The sequence below is a fragment of the Mya arenaria genome, chromosome 17, assembly GCF_026914265.1.
Source record: "Mya arenaria isolate MELC-2E11 chromosome 17, ASM2691426v1".
In the NCBI taxonomy this organism is placed as follows: domain Eukaryota; kingdom Metazoa; phylum Mollusca; class Bivalvia; order Myida; family Myidae; genus Mya; species Mya arenaria.
In genome coordinates, this window is record NC_069138.1 from 26,203,768 (window position 1) to 26,227,374 (window position 23,607).

The 23,607-nt window shown below is 36.6% G+C and overlaps 2 protein-coding genes across 2 annotated transcripts; both read left to right on the forward strand.

Annotated features, from left to right (window-relative positions):
* Positions 1 to 518: 518 nt before the first annotated feature.
* LOC128223316 (uncharacterized) lies at positions 519 to 4,051 on the forward strand. The gene is made up of 4 exons (XM_052932594.1): positions 519 to 531; positions 1,441 to 1,923; positions 2,098 to 2,631; positions 3,780 to 4,051. The coding sequence occupies exons 1-4, from the start codon at positions 519 to 521 to the stop codon at positions 3,785 to 3,787; spliced, it is 1,038 nt and encodes a 345-aa protein (XP_052788554.1). The 3' UTR covers positions 3,788 to 4,051.
* A 12,684-nt stretch (positions 4,052 to 16,735) lies between these two features.
* On the forward strand, positions 16,736 to 19,781 carry LOC128223317 (uncharacterized). Its single transcript, XM_052932595.1, has 5 exons — positions 16,736 to 16,802; positions 17,052 to 17,207; positions 17,798 to 18,280; positions 18,464 to 18,976; positions 19,520 to 19,781. Exons 1-5 carry the CDS (start codon positions 16,745 to 16,747, stop codon positions 19,525 to 19,527), a joined length of 1,218 nt encoding a protein of 405 aa, XP_052788555.1. The 5' UTR covers positions 16,736 to 16,744; the 3' UTR covers positions 19,528 to 19,781.
* Positions 19,782 to 23,607: the final 3,826 nt, after the last annotated feature.

Here is a 23,607-nt window from a genome sequence, read left to right on the forward strand (position 1 = left end):
AAATAAGTAGTATCTAAATCGAATAACTGTGTTTGGTAGCTCCGATTTGTTACAAAAAGTTGCTTCTTGTGTAATTGAAATTAAACATATGTTTTGATGGAAATATGTTTTGCCCAAGCTAGAACTTCCTACATCTCTAACAATATTATCTTTTGTAGTTTGTTTGCCAATGATAAATTGCTTTTCATCTGTTTTACCGTCCAGTTGGTAATGGTGGCGGTTACGGTGGTGCAGGTGGCTTTGGTGGTGGCATATCCGGTGGTGGATCCGGCGGAGGAGGCGGCGGTGGATCCGCAAGCGGTCATGTTGTGATTGTTGCTGGCGGCGGCGGTGGAGGAGGAGGAGGAGGAGGAGGATATCCTTACGGAGGTACTTTCATACAAATTACCCAAACAATCCTTTATCAGTTGTTAGAGTATTTTATTATGGATTTCCTTTTGCTTTTGAAATATTTCAAAACAGCTATTTGTCTTTTATTTATTCTATACATAGCTCGTGTAATGCATTAGTATTGCAAGATGTTATTCATTCGTTTGTTCAGTAGTTAAAATTTTGATTTTGACTTTGATTTGATATTTTTTTCAATTGTCGACAAAACATGGTATATCGCAGCACAAAATCGTACAATTATATAAAAAAAAACAAGGATTGCATACCGATGCATATTGTAAAATAGTTTGAACAATTTGTTGCTGATTTAATCAATTATCTTTTTCTTGCCTACTATCGACTAAAGCTATACTACATCAATTTAAGGAATGAACAAAAAAAATCCTTTCTTTCTTTAGACCCTGAACTCAATAGATAGAGACACCTTTACAAAACTTAGAATACAACTTACAGTTTCAGCCAATGGAATTTCAGGAAGACAATCATTAAGTACTAGGGATAATTATTATGATGACAACTTTAGAAGTCTGCCTACTGCCATTCATCTGATACAAACTCCCTGTATCAGAGTTCTGTTCGGAAATTTGTCAGCCAATGAAGTTGTGTTCAATTCAAAGTCTGTTAAATGACCTGATTTAAAACATAAATGATTTAAAAGGGCTCGTTTCATACGCTCATTCCGCCGATTCTTAATCATTAAGATTTTACTTCTATCGTTTAACCAATACATATTTTGCATTGGAATGATTATATTGGACAATGAGAATCATTTTATCTACTTTAAATAGCACTGTATTAAACAATTAATAAGCCATTCTGAGCTTAGCAACTAGAATTTGATATTATTTCAAATCTGCGTAAAACCTCTTCAAATGATGAAGGAGAACCGAAAGCTTTTATATATGATCTCAATTAGTTTCTTTGAAAAAACTTTTCATTTGATATGTTAGATATCAACAGCAGTATTTTTCTCCAATGGCAGTCTTACCTGTGTTCGCTCTATTAACATTTAGATGCAATTTAAGAGGCTTACCTTTATCGCATGACTAGGCGCTGGCGGCAATGGCGGCAATGGCGGCGCTGGCGGCCCTGGCGGTTGGAGAATAGGAGGAACAGGAGGCGGAAGCGTAACCGGAAGTTGGAGAACTGGGGGTGGGGGCTCCTGGGGTGGAAACGGGGGCTCGGGTGGACCAATGTCATGGGGTGGCGTGACCGGAACCGGAGGATGGGGTGTCACAGGCGGTCCCATTGGAAGTGTTGCAGGACCCGGAAGTACCAGTGGTCCTACAGGAGGATGGACTGGCGGTTGGGGATCTAGTTCCGTCACCGGCAGATGGGGTGGACGTGGAACCTGGAGTGGTCCAGGTGGACAACCAGGTGGCGTCACCGGAGGATGGGGCAGACCAACTGGTGGCTGGAGGACAACATGGGGCGGACGTGGACCAACACCAACTGGTAGCGGAGGAGTGTTCGTCGGCGCCGGCGCTGGGCCAAGCTATGGATATGGGTTCGGTGGTGTTTTCGGACCAAGCGGTAAGTCGTTTAACTTAGATGTAAAACAACAATGTATTAAAAACAGTTTTTCAAGGGTTTGTTGACTATTGAAAAGGTTTTTCAATGTGCGATCTTTGTTTGATAGGTGCATCAAACTATTGCATTGTTAGGATTCTTTATTCCAAATCCTATATAGTGTACCTTAAATTACAGGCGGAAGTCCTGTAGGGGGTCCCAGTGGCACCTTCCCAGGCGGCCCAATTTCCGGTGGACCTAGCGGTCCAGTGTACATGCCAGGCGGACCTAGCGGTCCGGCTACAAGCGGCCCTGTTAACGGTGGATCAAGCGGTCCTATTATAATGCCAGGTGGACCAAACGGACCCGTCATCATGCCAAGCGGACCTGGTGGTCCCGTTATCATGCCAGGTGGAACTAGCGGCTCGACATCCGGTGGCCCCATTTACGGTGGCCCAGGCGGATCCGTGTCTGGATTTCCAGGATTTGGAGGACCTGGTACCGGCGGTGTAAGCGGCAGCTTCAGTGGCTCATTCGGTAGCGGTCCCGTTATCATGCCAGGCGGACCTAGCGGATTTACATCCGGTGGCCCCGTTAACGGTGGCCCAGGCGGACTCGTGTCTGGGTTTCCAGGATTTGGAGGACCTGGTACCGGCGGTGTAAGCGGCACCATTGAAGGCACAGTCGGAGGCGGTTTCACCGGCGGCGTCGGCGGTGTCCCAATCGGCAAAAGTAAGTTATTGATAATGTTTGAGAATAAGCACAACTATTAACACATTCTTAAGCTTACGTTTAACTGATAGTATCTTTGTTGTATTGCTGAATATTAAAGAGGACATTTCTTGATAAAACGATCATATTTTAAAAGGTTCGTGTATACCAATCTTCATTATTCTTAAACACTTGATTGTTTGGTCCAAATCTTTGTTTTAAAAACAAAACAAAGGAAATTTTTATTACCATGGGAAAATGTCATTTAAAGATAACCAAACGCCAGAATGTAATCTAAGGGCATGATTCAAGATTCTGAAACCCTTTTACATTGAATAATATTTTGATATATAAATATGCAAAGCGTCAACGCTCATAAAATGTTGAAATTCAAACAAGATTTACTGCAAAGGTTAGGAAGTATTGCTTGTATGTTAGCCTGTTGTTTTCGAAATCTAAGAAGTAGTTGTCCGCACTAAAATTTGACAAGTTTCAAAGCCTAAATTCCTTTTTGAATAAGTATTATCATTTGGCATAAAATATTGTTTGCACACAATTTCTTACAGTGCAAATAATATCTACTTTCAATGTGACGTTAGCGCTTCTAAAAATCGACAAATGCATTCGATATGTATAAATGTGTACATAAGCAAATTTGATCTTGCTCCATTCAAAGTTTCAAATAAATATCAAGTGTCAATATTGTTTCGGCATGTATAATTAGTATATATATAAAGAATTTAGAGCAGACAATCTATTCTGAAAGGAAGAAAGATGGTTAAAGAATAAAATGGAGGATAAAGAAATGAATTTGGAATGACCCAAATAAACTATCTATATACGTACACGCACCTTTTATGTGTCAAATTCGTAGTTTAAACATTTCTGGGGGGTATTATCTCAAACGCAAGCATGACAAACATGATATATATTTAACATTATCCTGCTATTCTATATAACCTAGCATTCTTTTCCTCCTTTGTTTTAAGCATTCTTTTTAACTTCAAGCACTTAATCAACCAAGCCTTTCTACACTGTAATTGTTTTGTAAATACCGGCCGCCAGGTGGGGTCGAACACGTATATCCGGAGAAGCCTACTAGTTGCAGTATATCACGCAGCCAAGCACGATATAAACAATATAAAACATGAATAATGATGTAATTTCAGGATACTAATTTCTACTACTAAACAACGGAGCATGGAAAAATCAGGGGTAGTTCTCGAAACATTCCCGACGATGATTTGCAAGTGTCTTCTCCCCTCTTTCCCGTCGTCGACTGGACCGATTTTACCGACGAGATATACTAGATTTTAGTCGTATTCTAATTTATTAGTTCGCTTATATACTCTCTTGTACTGTTGAGTTGGTTTTCCCAAATATCATGTAGAGAATGCGTTGAGATATGTTTTGTTGTCATGTAACGGCTTCTTAAGCAATAAAAAATGTATCAAACTTTGTATTTATTATGAAACTGTCAATGCAGTTGCAACATTGTTTAATGTTCATGCTAAAACACCGGTAAAAGATGACAATACCTCTATGTTTTACTGCAGATGCATAACATTAATAAAGAAGTATTGGGCTATATTATTTGTGTGTGTGTCGCTGGAATATGTGTACAAAAAGTACTCTTCTTCGATAACATGTTGTGGGTTATGCAAAGACTTTAAGTGTATGCGCTCTATCGCCGATGGTAAAGATGTGTCTTTTGAACGGACTAAAACATAACTCAATCGCGAATGAAATACAACTTTAATGACGTTCCAATTGAACTACAAGCAAGAATATACAATTAAACAGTAAAACCGATATTTCTGAGGCAGCGCGTAGCTGCCTATACGCGGCTGAATCCGCATGATTCTGACAAAAAATAGCCAAAGTTGCAGTATGCGTACTTGACAACATGATTCTACAATTGTCCATTTTCCAGTACCATTAAGGCACATCAGAACGCCCAGAATGCTCCAGATTGCACCATTGTTTTCATTTTTTTCCGATGGGGCATGCTCCTTGATCCCCTAGCACAATTATGAATCCAGGTGAAAAGAGGGCTAAATGCCACTGTCAGGGTACGGCTGTATTATGAATCCAGATGAATATAGGGCTAACAACGCCAATGTCAGGGTACGGCTGTACAATTATGAATCCAGATGAATAGAGGGCTAACAACGCTACTGTCAGGGTACGGCTGCACAATTATGAATCCAGATGAATAGAGGGCTAACAACGCTACTGTCAGGGTACGGCTGCACAATCATGAATCCAGATGAATAGAGGGCTAACAACGCCACTGTCAGGGTACGGCTGTACAGATGAATAAAGGGCTAACAACGCCACTGTCAGGGTACGGCTGTACAGATGAATAGAGGGCTAACAACGCCACTGTCAGGGTACGGCTGTACAGATGAATGGAGGGCTAACATCGCCACTCTCAGGCTACGGCTGTACAGATGAAAAGAGGGCTAACAACGCCACTGTCAGGGTACGGCTTTAACCGCCGGTTTTAATGGTTTATTCATACAAAATAGGGTGAAGTAACAGGGACTCGTTAAAATAAAGTGTGTATAATTATGTTTACAATTGTCAGGTTACGCTTAACTTATTTTTCCGATAAAAGATGAGATCAAAAACCTACCTAACTGAAAAAGCATTGCCATTTTCCGCGTCACATGCATATCAAAACTATATTGTCAGGAAAAATTTAAACAAAGTATTTTTTTTAAATTTTAATCCCGTTTATAAGTATAGTAAATACTGTGATGATATATAGTAAAAACAACAACATTACATACATTATACTGTTATCGGAATTTCTTTCCTTTAAGAAGTGACGTCACGCCGGTGAGATGATGTCATTCTTTTGAAATATATTCATGACATCATTTCCTGTTTAAAAACAGAAAATGACGATTCGTGAAATCAAAAAAGGATATTTCACGTTTATAACTCATCTATTTAAATAAATATTTATCATAAATCAAAATGAGAAATAACCCCACGACTTGCTGGAATATTACAAATTAAGCAAATAATTGGTTCTAATTAAATTGTAAGCAAACCTGCGGAGTGATAAATTGCTTCATTACACATGTGAATTACAGAAAAGTACGTCATGGCTATATTAGATAGGACAGAAGAAATAGCATATGATGAATATATCTATTTTAAAAGTTTTTAAGTTAAGTTTAAACAATACAAAATGAATATATAATGAACCACAATTGGTTTCTTTTTTTATAATCAGGAGGTATTATATATATAATTCTTATTTACTTCTGGATTCGGTTTTTGATCTCCCTTTTGAAACGTTCATCGCTCGTCATGTTCTAGAACGGAAATATTTGATATTTTGGTACGTTTTTAAGCCAGTGTTAATAGTGATATATGTCGTAGTTTTAGATGATTCATATATTAATAATGTTACGTTACTCGGCTCCAAACATTTGTTGTTCGTCCGATGTATTTCCTCTGACAGCCGTTGCAATATCCTATCAATTTTGTAAGATGTTTTTTATTGATTGTTTTTGACAAGTATAAGATAGTATTATCTGTGTACCAATTTTGTGTACCAATTCCAATGATATTAAACTGTTTATCGGTGTCTGGCTTGCGGGCAATGGCAATGTTTTGAACGAAATAATGCCATTCTTTATGAATTGGTTAACGGAAGCATTTGAAAAAAATGTCGAATAGATGATGGGAAAAGACAGGTAATTTTAACAATACATGTATTAAACATAGTGTTGGTGGCAAAGGTCAAAATGTCAACAAACTAAAATGACATGTTCAAAAACACATATGAATGACATTTGAAAACGAATAGATGCTTAAATATGCTTTGTAATTATCTTACATTATGTTTGCAATGCTTCAATATTATAATAAATATTGACATGTGTAAATGTCTTTTGTCAAACACATGGTTTTGGCTTTACCGTCCGCTGTTCTCCCCTCCCTATTTCAGTTTTAAAATGATTCTATGAAGACATACGCATTTTGTTCACTTTACCTAGAATTAATGTCACATAAAATCAATATTATTATAAGTTCAGTCTTAATGTCACTTTTTGTTGTTTTAAGAGCATTGCTGACAGTAAGAGTTTTCCAATTTACACCATATTTGCCTAACAATGGAATATGTCTATGTCAGACTAACAATTGGCTCCTTATTAATGGGCAATATTTCTTCATCTCCACAAAAAAAGTCCACTGTACCAAATTTCACTGACACACCTGCAGTATATAAAACTTTACTTTGCACTCAACCTCGATTAGTTTTTAATGGTTTAAGAAAGTGTCTTAGTTTGAATCTTGAAATAAATTTATATTTAGCATTGCTTTTTGAAGTTAAGATATATTTTTTGCATCTTTAGCATAATTTAATTAAACCAAGATTTTGATTTCTTAAATAATAGTTGGTCTCCATATTAATGCCCTCTCGAACAAACGTCGTGGCAAGGACTTGGGTCTGGCAATAGGGTAGCTCCACACACATAAGTTAACCCTTCTTCAACACCAACCAGCGTCTCGATGTGTTCATGTCCAGGCGGTGCTGACAATAAGGCCAAACAAAATTTGTTTGTTTCCGCTAACTTCTCAAAAAAAATAGGGTAGGTAGGTAGGCATAACTTTTTTTCTATCTATTTTTTGAGAACCGGCATTCTGTACCAAACCCCAAGACCTATATCAGGGTATATCACTATTGTAAAAAAATAAATAATATAAAATGGTCAAATCTTAACATGTTCACATGAATAAATTCACATTTATTTAGAAAATTACTAAATTAATTTACACAAAGGCACAAATCTTTCCTTTAGACATCAACACAATTTATCAGTTACGATATTATATATCAATGTCTACTGATTTCTTTAAAATTCAAAATAGTACACATTTTTATTCAGATATAAACACACGGAAGTCGGATTTTGTATCGGTTTTTCTCTTTCAATCAATTAACAATGTTATAATTTATAAAAAATAAAAGAACAGAATTTCACATTTCTATTCTCGGTGTCATTTCCACATATTATGTATATGAATGTTCCAATTGTGTTCAACAGGAATTATTTTCCATATGGGCGTTGGGTTATTGGATGTTTTCCATTATCCAGGCAGTTCTCACAAATGGGTAACACAGATTTGAATTTTGCTTTCAAAGTGGTAAACCGCCAGTGTCCCCACAATGACAACACACATCCACTCTGTTGCTCAATTTACTTGCATAGAAACAAACTTCTATCGGGTTGCCACAAGTAAGTTTTCTGGATACTACACCTCTTAAACTCAAGTAATAAGGATGGGCAATAGGAGCCCCACATGTAAAGGTGAATTCAAATATACATTTAGCTATCAAAAGGTTTGTTTGCATGTCAACTTGGTGCGATTGTAGTAGAGTCGAGGTTTATTACATTCACAGCAGTGAACGACTGGATTGGTCTGTCCAACAACACTGCCAGGCTCTGCAGATCAAAACTCTGAAACACAGAATATTAAAATAGAACCCCCGCAAACAACTGAAGAAGCTATATGCTTGAAATACCCTTAATCAATATTGGCCAATTTTAAACAATTTAAGAGGGTCATAACTCTGCAGTGAACAGTGATATCTGGGTAAGATATCAACCCTCTCTTCCCTCGTCCTTTACGCATTAATTTTTGTTTAAGTTGAATGAGGCAGATTTTCAAAAATCAAATATAAAGTATAAGCTATTTTCTTACCATGTAAATCATCAGCATGGTCATGAACAGGTAGATCAGTGGCACTATTGCTGCTGGCTTGGTCAATATCAGCATCATCTGGAATGGCAAGTTGTTCAGCTCGCTGATTTTTTTTTTTAAATAACGAAAAAGGTTAACAAACTTGTGCTCTTTTGCCTTGATCATTTTTACCAAGAAAAATAAACTTAAATACAGCTAACACAACAACAATTAATATGTTTCAATACCAAACATTATCAATAATATTCAAATAAGATATTAAAATAAAAACAAGAGATTTAAATGTGATTAAAATTGGTTGTACTGACACACATTTTTGTACATTAAAAAAAACTTAATTTAATATTACCATATCTTAATTTAAGGGAATGTATACATTCTGTCCTTCTGCGAAAGACCATCCTTCAGACCGGAGCTGCACTACGATAAGACCTAAATTTTATTACTTATTAAGTATTTAAATATTTTCAGTTTTAAACTGTTTCTTGTCCTGGACAGGGATGCACACCATCAAATGTTGTATTTAATCAGTTTTTACTGAATGTTATGATCACTTAAGCCTTTCCTACCATGAAGACTATTTAATTTACTTATACTGCATAGTTGATGCTGTTAAAAGAATAGAACTTGGCCTAAGAGAACAGATATTAACAATTGTCCGAAATATAAATCTGTCCGAATATATGCACACATGACTTTCTTCAGTTTGACTAAGATAAGATGTAAAACAGTGTAGAAACAAGACTAAAACCATATTCAAAATATCCATAGTTGTATCCGAGCATCTAGAACATCTCTTCAGCAATGATGAAGAGACCGAAAACAAATTTATCTGCAAAAAGTAAACCTAACCCCTTCAGGCCACATTACACCATTTATATTATAAACTGCATAAAATACTATGAACAAACTATGAAAACTATTTCAAGGTTGAAAATTGCTTGTGGCTCGAATTATCTTTGACATACCTGCTCGATTTCTTCTCAGGGATAGACCTGCCTTTGCTCATCAAGAATTCAAAGGCATTGTCAGCTTTTTCGTAACAATGTTAAGAAAAGCAGATGCTTCCTCCAGTTCTTTGTTGCAGAGACATAGGCATGTCCCCCACACTAAGTGCAGGATCAATTTCAAATTCTGCTCCATCTTCCGAGGACGAACCTGTCACTTTCACTTCAATTTTCTGTTTATCACTGGACGTTTTGCATGGATGAACTTGTCAAAAAATGTTTGTAGTCGAGGTACAGTTACTATATGAACGAGTCTCGGCAAGTGAACATTTTAAAAGTTTGATTCCTAACACTGAGGACATCCTCGTTTGTTTTGAGTTCTGTGTTAATAGACGCTTGTACTAAAAGCGCTTGTATACTAGACGCTTTTTACAACTTATATTTTAAAGCGCCTATTCACCCAGATGAAAATGACACGCCTTAAATACCGAAACGTGCTGCATTCATCGCAATTTTGTCTGAAAGCGGAGAAAATACCGATCAAAACACGCAAAAAAAAGTGTAGGGTCTGGAGGAAAAAATAGGGTCGGTCGGGTTAGTGGAAACAAAAAACTTTATTTTACGCCTAAACAACGCGCCTTTTCCGACATTCAGAATATAGCTTCGAACCTGGGCTACACATTAAAGAACGGATAAATACATGTTAAGTAGTTGCTAAAATGCCACTCCATTGCCACTAGACTTTAAAAGTTAAAGTGAGCACACGATAAAAATAATATTATGTTATTAGAGGTGTCGTCAGTCTGTGCAGGATCTAGCTGAGCTACACCACCAGTAAATTCCTATGCTTCAAATATTTTTCAAAGAGTTAGAATTCTTCAAATAGTTTTTCATTTAAATATTCACTTTACTTGAATCAAATCTCGACTGTAGCCAGCAGACTACAGATTCGAACCGGGCACATTTCAATTGGTATACTAGCATTTTCCAAATTGCGCTAACTGTACCGGTTTATAGCTGTAATAACTGTTAGAATAAGTATATTCTAGTTGTGTCCCCGTCCATTCCTTTTCATCGGTTGCCACATGAATAGTGCTTAAGTTTGCCTCACCTTATGCTGAGGCGATTACATCACCTACAGTTTAGTTGTCAGTTCTTACAAAAAAATCGTTAACATGAAGATGGTGTGTTGAAGTTGTGAATTAATTTCATGTTTGACCTCTGCTTAAGGAAACCATCAATTTGAAAACAAGGGTAAATACTACTCCATACTGTAACAAAGGAGCAGACAGGATGTTTTACATGAGCAGACAACAAGTTTTACGTCGGCGGAAAAATCAACAATAGGATTTCGGATCTTTTTTCAGTTTTCAAAATAATGGGGCGTTAACCAATTAAATAAAGCATAAACCTTATGAACAAATGCGATAAATCATGTATTTACCTTTTAAATAATAACTTACCTGGATTAAAAATAAGTTTAATCTGCCTGCTACATCCTAGTATGCATTATTTAAGTTAGGTTATTCAAAACATACGTTTATATCAAATAAGTGTTTGCCCAACATTGTCAGCCAATCAGAGGCGCTAGATTTTAAAAATCTTTCGTTTCTTGTTTATGAAGAATCGTTATTATATATCTGAGACTTCTCTTCAAGATTAAATAAATTGCTATTACTGTGCGTTCGCATATAGCCACGCCTACTGTTTGCATATGCAAAGGCGCTATTTCAGTGTCAACGCTGATTTAAATAACCTCACAATATATATTTAACTGATTGACAATTCTGTTTGACAGGCGCACGGCTTGATTTTAAAGCTGATGCAATTTTGGAGGGGCTAACACTTAGGCGGTTAGAATTTATTCGCTTCCTTATTCGCTTACTTTGACATATGAACTATGGAGTACCCTTTTTCCTGAATGAATGTAGGTCTTCAACAATTGAAAGTTTGCTTTGAGATATAAATGAAATATTTGAAAACTATATCTAAATATAGCTAAAGGTTAAGGCTTTAATCTAATTATATCCAGTTTCCATTGAATCAGCTTTTATGTGTATTTATCGCCAAGCAAGTTCCGACAATAAACAGCCGAGCGTTCCGAACAGCTCCATTTTTGTAACAGAAAATTATAACATCTGCTAGGAGGAATTGCATCACTGTCACCAGGAGCGCCTAAATGCAAAAACAAACAAACAATTGACACAAAATTAAATGTGTGATATTTTATAATACAACATAAACATACAGTTAAAGCAAATATCACCATCATTATTATCTACTTCATATAGCACGTGCAGTTTCATTTCCCTAAATGCATATTCTTCTTCTGGAGACAGGCCTTCTTCTGTATAAGGGGGTAGGTACAGACACTGGAAAATTAATAACACAAGTTAAATACTAGTTTACTTAAATACATAAAAAACATATACTTATGTCGAACTTATTAAACTTAATGAATGATTTCTGTTTTTTGATTAAAGTACGCCATTTACATTGGACGTTTTGTATGAACAAAAACATATAAAAATGTATTATTGCATAAAATATGTGTTTTCGGTCCGTTATCGTGCTGTGTTAAAATGCAAAGACGCGTAGAAAACGTGCATTATTCAGTAAATTCACGTGCCGTTAATGACTGGCTTTTTGTTTTACATAAGCGCTTTCAGGGCTCGCATCATACCAATGGTAGCTGAGCGATCTGGATCTGACCGAAAGTGGGTCAACGATGCCAACTTTTGCACAAAAACAAATTTAAACGTATAAAGCTGTTTACAAATATCAACAAATTAAATAAACCGCATTAAACTTACATATTTTCTTCTGAGTTTCTCAAAATGGCGTCGAAACAAAAATGCAACTGCCGAGTTATGCTGCGGTCCGAATCGAGTTTAATGTTAAACTTTTTCAATGTTTCTCATGACGTCACACAAGCACCTGTTATGGAGGTTTTTTGAATTAATTGTTTTTGCATTTTCGTTACATTTAACAGCCCTTTAAAACACAAACGTTTCTCATGGTGTGTATTTTATGCAATAATAGCGATAATACACCTTTTTGTCGGTCGTTACCATCCCTCGGGCTGTAAACACTTTTTTGCGGGCCTTTGCAGATGGTAACGGCCTCAAAAAGGTATATTAACCCTATATTACACCATGATGCATATTTCATTTAATATACCGTAGAAAATAAAGAAGTTTAACTAACTAATCTTAAAAACTACTTATTTAGTTGAAACCTTGTATATGATACAACGATTTGTGAAGAAAGCTATCATAGCTTATACTAAGTCACTTTCGTTGGTGAGTGTGGTCTTCTGTTGTGGGGGAAACCGGAGTACCCGGAGAAACCCACATGTCCGGCTTGGTGACAATTAACCAAACTCACATGCACCCAGGACGGAAATGGAACCCGGGTTGCGAGTGCGCTAACCGGACATTACAACTCATTTGACTGAACATTAAATTTGTTTGACATTTGGAATGCTAAATGAAATGCAGTTCTATGTTAACTTCAATGTGTATTTGACGAGTCCCCATTGAAAATTATCTTAAAGAGTGGCACCACAGGAGGTCATTATTTACATGGACTTTGCTTGAACTGTGCTGGTGCGTTTTATATCAGATCATGGCCGAAATATCGTAGATACATTCCGATTCATATTATAAAAAAATAAACGAGTGTTATTGCCATATTCAGATTTGCAAAAAGCTCATATTGATCTTTGAAACAATCGTTAGAGCCAAGTTTGGCACTGGAGATTTTCATTGATCTGGCTTATCATTGAATTCCTACAATAAATTTTGTGAATTTTAATTCGTTTTACTAAACGGTTATTAATTCAGAGAGTAACAACAAGGCTTAATAAAGAGCTTATCATTAATATGTCTTTTAACATGGAACCAACGTAAGGAATGATGTAAAATAAAACTGATATGGTCTTTGGATGAATAATTGGAAATATGTTTAATTTAACACAAGTATAGCGGTTCCTTAGCCCTAATATCTATAAGAAAAATATCGATATATTATTTTTTATGTAGTCTGTGTTGATGATGCCGTGTGCCTGTTTAAGCGTCTTATAGGCTTAGGTCTATGTCCGCTGTAACAAAACAATACTTAGTTTTGGCTTCTGAGTATGTTCCTATTAATCCTACATGTAATATATAATTCCGGTTATGCCTACTCACCTTGACATTAGCTAGTTGTTGCAAAAGGATGTCCACTGCAGCTCTTACGATGTTTTCCACAATTAACATATTTCTTGTAGATATTGCTGAACTAAACATAAACTTAAACTTCAACATAAAGAGTATCTTGAAGAGGTTTAAATAAAGCCAGTGGATTGATCAATTGGAATCGATTTTATATAGATATATTTGACGGTAATTTGTAATGATCTCTTGATTTGACGTCTTTTTGCAACTATGTGGAAGCTGATTTCACGTCTAGAAATGCATATGTCGTCTGTCTTTCTTGTGTTGTGACAAAATGTGAAGGCCTTATATAAAAATTTAATATATCATGTATAAAATGACAAACAATGTTACAGTGTATGACATTTATGTTGAATAAAGTGTGTTTAATCTATATGCAGGCCTCAACCTGGTGCCCCTAGACAGTTGGGTTATGTTTGAATTGGTCATTTGACTTGTTCCCGAGTTTCCATTGTATTGTTCAAACATGATAAATATCATTTAAATGAGAATAACGTTGAAAAGCCCATCAGACACATATCTTCTTGCGAGGACAAATGTAATTTAAAACTGTTTTCTGCGCTGTACTCCTGACAGCCATGGTTAACAAATTTGCCGTGCTGTTGTCCTTGCACTGATGTTTATTGCACAGCCATGGTCAACAATTGTGCTGTGCTGTAGTCCTTGCATTGATGTTTTATTGCATAGCCGTGCTCAACAACTTAACTGCGCTGTAGTCCTTGCAGTGATGTTTATTGAACGGCCATGGTCAACAATTTTGCTGCGCTGTAGTCCTTAAACTGGTGTTTATTGAACAGCCATGGTCAACAATTTAGCTGCGCTTTATTCATTGCACTGATGTTTTTTGCAAGGCCGTGGTCAATACTTTTGCTGCGCTGTAATCGTCCTTAAACTGATGTTTATTGCAAGGCATGGTCAACAACTTTGCTGTGCTGTAGTCTTTTCATTGATGCTTATTGCACAGCCGTGGTCAACAATTTTGCTGCGTACTAGTTGTCCTTAAACTGATCCTTATTGCACAGCAAAGATCAGTAACTTTCCTGCCGTGAACTCCTCGAACTGAAGTTAATTGCACAGACATTGTAAATCATTGTAATTGTTCGAGTTACATCTTCCATTTCAGCCTTATAATATTTAAGGAATATTTTAGGAGTGCATTTTCCAATATTAAATCACATCGTTGGCGCCTATTATCTAACTTTGTTCATTTTTGGTAAATATCAAGGGATCTGTTTCTATTTTTTCTGCCTAAAACACAATTTCAGCAGCATTCGCTTATTGGTTTCACACGTTAACGAAATAATTGTGCTTTTAAATATAGGCATATGTTAAGTGGAAGTATCGGATTTGCCGTTTATGCCAATGAAGCCATGGCAAATCGTCACAATCAGTTCCACTAAATATTTTACACGTTTTCGACAAAACACAAACCATTATAATTATTAATATTTCTTTATTTGGTCTCTGTATTTCCATCTTAATTTAAGCTTGAGATTTCTAGGAAGTCAATTTAAATGAAAAAAATTAATGTAGTTTCAATTTCCAAATCGTACTATTCTCAAGGTTGATAATTAAGCATGTGTGTTAAAATTACCACTGCTATATTACAGAAGCAAATGCATTGTGCACAAATAAATTAAATGAAACACCACACTATAATGGCATGTTAATAATTATGATGTGTTATAAAAACAATTGGTTGAGTAGTCGCATTGTTTTGATCTTAATTATCAGTTTTAGAGATATGATACAATGAATCCCCCAAAGTGAATGTATGTTATAATACAATTTATGTTTGTTCTATCGTTGTGGCAACCTGTTAATATTGAATAGTTTTGACAAAAAGAACTCATACGCGCAATCGTTACCAATTCTTCCCATTTGACAATCATTAAAAATTGACGCAAAATCAACGGATCCGCCTAACATTCAACAATATATCGTTAACAAGCAAACCTTGTGTGTAAGGACAAGACATTTAGAGAAGTTGTTTGGTTCCTAAAGTTATTAAAATAATTCTGTACAAGCAAAAAACAAACTGTCAAAAGGCGAACCTATAAATTTAATATAACAGGACTGACCGGAAAGGCAACTGATAAGTAAATTGCCATAAGTAAGAACAAAAAACTGCCAAATTAAGTAAACTCTTAATTTAGAACTAAAAACAAAGGCAAATAGTTTGGGAATGATATATTATTTGAGTCAGCGAAGTGAATGGTGGTATGAAGGACGTTTTAAGTTAAGTTAACTGTGTTAAGTTTTCCTTTTTTCGTGATATGGTCATAGATGTCCTCGTTTGCAAGATTTAGTATTGACAGTAATGAAATGAATGTGTATATTTAATTTATGATCATGATATTATCAGAATACACTTTGAAATGTTACACAACCGAACCTAAACGTACCGAAGTCCCTCAAAACATGTATGATATAAGCATTTAAGGAAACGTCACTCAACAAAGCTAACAAGATCACTAGGTAATTATAAGATATAATTTATTGCAATTTTATAATCATAGACAATGTAATCGTACAAATGAACAATGAAGCATACGCACGTACAGTTCGCTTTCTTTGATCAGCGCGTTTACATAATATGCACGGCAATTACTTGTGCACTAATCACCAATGTAGTTGCTCTATAGATGAGCCAATGGGTTAAGGGAGATTTGGTATAAAAGCAGCCCCCTTTTGTTCACAAATCGCATTTGCCATCTTATCTCAACGCATAAGGTTAGTTTATGGAACATTAACATTGATTTTCAAAGCGTGATATAGTTGAGGTCAATTCAATCAATTTTGGTTTGATATCAAGTATTATGCTTTATTCAGTTCTAAAATTTGCTATTAAGATTTGCATAACGGGTTCAAAGTTAAGTTAAATATCTATTTCCGTTGGGTATGTGACAAATGCTAGATTAAATCCTAAGAATTTATTCATATGTTTGGAAACTCCAATCAAAACGCAAAAACAATAACGTAAATATAACTGACTTAATATCTATCGGAATACGACACATATCGAATAGAACATCATAGTTATAAAATACACTTTTAAGTCTAGTATCGTATATGAAAAAAAAGGTTTGTGCAAACTTAAACAGTTTAATTTTATTCTATTTAAAATAGTTTTCGTTTTCACAATGCTGTGAATGTCTTTGAATTGGAAGTAATTTATTTCTTGAAGAATTGTATTGGAATTATTAGGCTATGTTTATGATATATTTCAGACAATCTACAGCAATGCAGATACTCCTAATTACTAGTCTGCTGGTCGGCACCGCTCTGGCCGTCGGCAAAGGTGTGGTAGTACTTGGTTTTGTATTTGTGCCTAAATAAGTAGTATCTAAAATTGAATAACTGTGTTTGGTAGCTCCGATTTGTTACAAAAAGTTGCTTCTTGTGTAATTGAAATTAAACATGTAATATGTTTTGATGGAACTATGTTTTGCCCAAGCTAGAACTTCCTACAACTTTAACAATATTATCTTTTGTAGTAAGACGTTTGTTTGCCAATGATAAATTGCTTTTCATCTGTTTTACCGTCCAGTTGGTAATGGTGGCGGTTACGGTGGTGCAGGTGGCTTTGGTGGTGGCATGTCCGGTGGTGGATCCGGCGAAGGAGGCGGGGGTGGATCCGCAAGCGGTCATGTTGTGATTGTTGCTGGCGGCGGCGGTGGAGGAGGAGGAGGATATCCTTACGGAGGTACTTTCATTCAAATTACCAAGACAATCCTTTATCAGTTGTAAGAGTATTTTATTATGGATTTCCCTTTGCTTTTGGAATATTTCAAAACAGCTATCTGTCTTTTATTTATTCTATACATAGCTCGTTTAATGCATAAGTATTGCAAGATGTTATTCATTCGTTTGTTCAGTAGTTAAAATTTTGCAAGACTTTGATTTGATATCTTTTTCAATTGTCGACAAAACATGGTATTAAGATTTTACTTCTATCGTTTAACCAATACATATTTTGCATTGGAATGATTATATTGGACGATGAGAATCATTTTATCTACTTTAAATAGCACTGTATTAAACAATTAATAAGCCATTCTGAGCTTAGCAACTAGAATTTGATATTATTTCAAATCTGCGTAAAACCTCTCTTTCTATGATGAAGGAGAACCGAAAGCTTTTATATATGATCTCAAATTAGTTTCTTTGAAAAAACTTTTCATTTGATATGTTAGATATCAACAGCAGTATTTTTCTCCAATGGCAGTCTTACCTGTGTTCGCTCTATTAACATTTAGATGCAATTTAAGAGGCTTACCTTTATCGCATGACTAGGCGCTGGCGGCAATGGCGGCAATGGCGGCAATGGTGGCCCTGGCGGTTGGGGAATAGGGGGAACAGAAGGCGGAAGCGTAACCGGAAGTTGGAGATCTGGGGGTGGGGGCTCCTGGGGTGGAAACGGGGGCTCGGGTGGACCGATGTCATGGGGTGGCGTGACCGGAACCGGAGGATGGGGTGTCACAGGCGGTCCCATTGGAAGTGTTGCAGGACCCGGAAGAACCAGTGGTCCTACAGGAGGATGGACTGGCGGTTGGGGATCTAGTTCCGTCACCGGCGGATGGGGTGGACGTGGAACCTGGAGTGGTCCAGGTGGACAACCAGGTGTCGTCACCGGAGGATGGGGCAGACCAACTGGTGGCTGGAGGACAACATGGGGCAGACGTGGACCAACACCAACTGGTAGCGGAGGAGTGTTCGTCGGCGCCGGCGCTGGGCCAAGCTATGGATATGGGTTCGGTGGTGTTTTCGGACCAAGCAGTAAGTCGTTTAACTTAGATGTAAAACAACAATGTATTAAAAACAGTTTTTCAAGCGTTTGTTAACTATTGGAAAGGTTTTTCAATGTGCGATCTTTGTTTGATAGGCTTAATAGGTGCATCAAACTATTGCATTGTTAGGATTCTTTATTCCAAATCCTATATACTGTACCTTAAATTACAGGCGGAAGTCCTGTAGGGGGTCCCAGTGGCACCTTCCCAGGCGGCCCAATTTCCGGTGGACCTAGCAGTCCAGTGTACATGCCAGGCGGACCTAGCGGTCCGGCTACTAGCGGCCCTGTAAACGGTGGACCAAGCGGTCCTATTATCATGCCAGGTGGACCAAACGGACCCGTCATCATGCCAAGCGGACCTGGTGGTCCCGTTTTCATGCCAGGTGGACCTAGCGGCTCGACATCCGGTGGCCCCGTTAACGGTGGCCCAGGCGGATCCGTGTCTGGATTTCCAGGATTTGGAGGACCTGGTACCGGCGGTGTAAGCGGCAGCTTCAGTGGCTCATTCGGTAGCGGTCCCGTTATCATGCCAGGCGGACCTAGCGGATTCACATCCGGTGGCCCCGTAAACGGTGGATTTCCAGGATTTGGAGGACCTGGTACCGGCGATGTGAGCGGCAGCATTGGAGGCACAATCGGAGGTGGTTTCACCGGCGGCGTCGGCGGTGTCCCAATCGGCAAACGTAAGTTTTTGATAATGTTTGAGAATAAGCACAACTATAAGCACATTATTAAGGTTACGTTTAACTGATAGTATCTTTGTTGAATTGCTGAATATTAAAGAGGACATTTTTTGATAAAACGATCATATTTTAAAAGGTTCGTGTATACCAATCTTCATTATTCTTAAACACTTGATTGTTTGGTCCAAATCTTTGTTTTAAAAACAAAACAAAGGAAATTGTTATTACCATTGGAAAATGTCATATAAAGATAACCAAACGCCAGAATGTAATCTAAGGGCATGATTCAAATGAATAAAATGGAGGATAAAGAAATGAATTTTGAATTTGGAACATAGCATTCTTTTCCTCCTTTGTTTTAAGCATTCTTTTTAACTTCAAGCACTTAATCAACCAAGCCTTTCTGCTCTGTAATTGTTTTGTAAATACCGGCCGCCAGGTGGGGTCGAACACGTATATCCGGAGAAGCCTACTAGTTGCAGTATATCACGCAGCCAAGCACGATATAAACAATATAAAACATGAATACTGATGTAATTTCAGGATACTAATTTCTACTACTAAACAACGGAGCATGGGAGAATCAGGTGTCGTTCTCGAAACATTCCCGACGATGATTTGCAAGTGTCTTCTCCCCTCTTTCCCGTCGTCGACTGTACCGATTTTACCGACGAGATATACTAGATTTTAGTCGTATTCTAATTTATTAGCTCGCTTATATACTCTCTTGTACTGTTGAGTTGTTTTTCCCAAATATCATGTAGAGAATGCGTTGAGATATGTTTTGTTGTCATGTAACGGCTTCTTAAGCAATAAAAAATGTATCAAACTTTGTATTTATTATGAAACTGCCAATGCAGTTGCGACATTGTTTAATGTTCATGCTAAAACACCGGTAAAAGTGTATGAGCATTGTCGCCGATGGTAAAGATGTGTCTTTTGAACGGACTAAAACATAACTCAATCGCGAATGAAATACAACTTTAATGGCGTTCTAATTGAACTACAAGCAAGAATATGCAATTAAACAGTAAAACCGATATTGCTGAGGCAGCGCATAGCTGCCTATGCGGGGATGAATCCGCATGATTCTGACAAAAAAATAGCCAAAGTTGCAGTATGCGTACTTGACAACATGATCCTACAATTGTCCATTTTCCAGTACTATTAAGGTACATCAGAACGCCCAGAATGGTCCAAATTGCACCATTGTTTTCAAACTTTTCCGAGGGGGCATGCAGCCTGACCCCCCTAGCACAATTATGAACCCACATGAATAGAGGGCTAGCTACGCCACTGTCAGGGTACGGCTGTAACCACCGGTTTAAATGGTTTATTCATACAAACTAGGGTGAAATAACAATCATGCCATTGCACCATTTTAAACTTAACATATACAATCCTCGAGCTCTATTTGTCCATTATGATTTTTACATTCCTCTGTATGGATTATTTTGTTGATATATGAGTAAAAATCCAATAATCTTTATTATTTTCAAGGCAATGTGGAGACTTAAAGCATTAGCCGTTGATGCCAGTTATTTCAGGAAATTTATTAGTAAGCGCGCCTTTGTCAAGCATACTAATACATTTGTGGGACTCGTTTAATGAAAGTGTGTATAATTTTGTTTACGATTGTCAGATAACTGTTTACTTATTATGTTTCCGGTAAAAAGATAAGAACAAAACCCTACCTAACTGAAAAAGCATTATCATTTTCCGCGTGACATTATGTCAGGAATAATTTAAAACAAAGTACTTTTTTATTTCAATTTCGTATGATAAATACTGTGATGATGTCCAGTTAAAACAACAACATACAATACACAATATTTATCTGTATTTTCTTTCTTTTAAGTAGTGACGTCACACTGGTCAGATGACGTCAATGTTTGGAGAAATATTCATGACGTCATTTCCTGTTTTAAAACAGGAAATGACAATGGCTTTTTCAGGAAATCGAAAAAGGAAATCATTTATTTAAATAAATATTTATCATAAAATCAAAAGGAGAAAAAAACACGACTTGCAGGAATATTACTAATTTAGCAATTAGTGTTCCAATTAAATTGTAAACAAACATCAGAGTGATATTGCTTTATAACACATGTGAATTACAGAATAGTACGTCATGGCTATAATATATAGGACAGAAGTAAAACATATGAGGAATATATGTATAATAACTGTTTTAATGTTTACACAGTACAAAATGGTGAAAATACATACATATGTATATATAATGAACCACAATTGTTTTCCTTACTTATAATCAGCTGGAGCTAAGCCAACACCAAATTAATGTTTCGTTCCTCGTTTTTTTGCCAAAAAAAAAGGAAGCGAGCGAGCGAAACAAAAAAAAAATTCAGTTTTCATAAAACCCGATCCGAGCGAAGTGCGAAAATTATTTATTTTGCTAAAATCAATTTAAATAAGAAAGATTGTTTTAAACTGGCATCATCAGACTCCAAAAACATTTTAATGTCTTGATTTAATTTCGTTTTGAATATCACAGTTAATGCAGTGGCATGTGCTTATCAAATGAAGAGTACAAGAGTATGTTCAGATTTCTTTTATGGTCATTGAGAAAGGTTTTTTTATAATCCCGGATTATGCTGTAATTTGTGTAGAAGAATATAGAAATTAAGGTGATAAACTTAGGTAAGGCTTACCTATATTTTGGTTATTCGGATCAGTGTAAATATCGCTATTTGTAAAAGGGTATTTGTTCGAAACTGTCGTTTAGTCAGAATTTGGTCAAAAAAGACTTAGATACATCAATTTGGACCAAACAATGAACCATGTTCCTGTCTTCTTAAACATTGACGTTATAATGTAAAGGTCACTTGTATCTTGATTTTAATCAAATAATACTTAATTGAGTCATTGTTCATCATTCTATTGTCCATCCAAAACGAATAACTAATAACGCAATATTATAGCCACCAGGATCAGATACACATGTTTTATTGCATACTTATTGATTCAGTAAGTGATCCTGTCGTTTATGAGACGATGAAATTGACTTCCAATATGATCAAAACACGTTAATTGTCAAAAAATAAGATTAAACCCAAAATTCGAGCCACAGTGTTAATGGCTGAAGCCGCCATTTTGATTGAAGTTTTTGAAACCATTGCTTAACCGGTCGATATTCAGTATAAAACACCAAGCTTCGGTTATTTCCCTCTACAAAAACACTTAAACTAATGTAAAAAATTATATTTGATTATTTTTTCAGCCATTAAAAAAAATGCCATAAAAAATCTGCTTAGCGATATCTAACTCTTATTTAATTCAGGATTCTGTTTTTAATCTCCATTTGAAACGTTCATCGATGTTCATCTTGTAGAACTACAATATTTTATATTTTGGTACGTTTGGGAGTTCAAGCTGAACGCTACTGGGCTGGTCAGTTTGGATAGAGTCCAAAAGACTCCACGCGTACTTTGACTAGCCGAATTGCGTTCATTTCCCCGATAATGACATCAACCCCTCAACGATTAGTGCCCTCTCTGACAAACACAGTGTCATGGCATGGGCTTGGGTAGCTACACACCATCCAGCGTCTCGATGTGGTTCGTGTCCAGGCGGTGCTGAAAATAAACAAAACGCCTTTTTCAACATTCGGAACAGAAAGTGAAGCTTCGAACCTGAGCTACAAATTTAAGAACAGATTTATGTATAGAAAGTAGTCTATAAAATGCCACTTAATTGCTACAAAATTCGAGCCACAGTGTTAATGGCTGAAGCCGCCATTTTGATTGAAGTTATTGAAACCAATGCTTAACCGGTCGATATTCAGTATAAAACACCAAGCTTCGGTTATTTCCCTTTACAAAAACACTTAAACTAATGTAAAAAATTATATTTGATTATTTTTTCAGCCATTAAAAAAAATGCCATAAAAAATCTGCTTAGCGATATCTAACTCTTATTTAATTCAGGATTCTGTTTTTAATCTCCATTTGAAACGTTCATCGATGTTCATCTTGTAGAACTACAATATTTTATATTTTGGTACGTTTGGGAGTTCAAGCTGAACGCTACTGGGCTGGTCAATTTGGATAGAGTCCAAAAGATTCCACGCGTACTTTGACTAGCCGAATTGCGTTCATTTCCCCGATAATGACATCAACCCCTCAACGATTAGTGCCCTCTCTGACAAACACAGTGTCATGGCATGGGCTTGGGTCTGGCTACAGGGTAGCTACACACCATCCAGCGTCTCGATGTGGTTCGTGTCCAGGCGGTGCTGAAAATAAACAACACGCCTTTTTCAACATTCGGAACAGAAAGTGAAGCTTCAAACCTGAGCTACAAATTAAAGAACAGATTTATGTATAGAAAGTAGTTTATAGAATGCCTCTTAATTGCTACATGACAAAAAAGTTTAACTAGCATTTTCCTAACTGCGCTAACAGGGTCTGCTTATAACTGTTATAACTGTTAGAATTAGTATACTTAAGGAATGAATTGCGGTGTTGATGTCATACTCGGGGTATGAACGCAATTGGGATGGTCAAAGTGTGTGGAGTCGGACTCCACGCGTACTTTAACCATCCCAATTGAGTTCATTTCCCCGATAATGACATCAACCCCGCAATGCATTACTTATATTTACACAAATA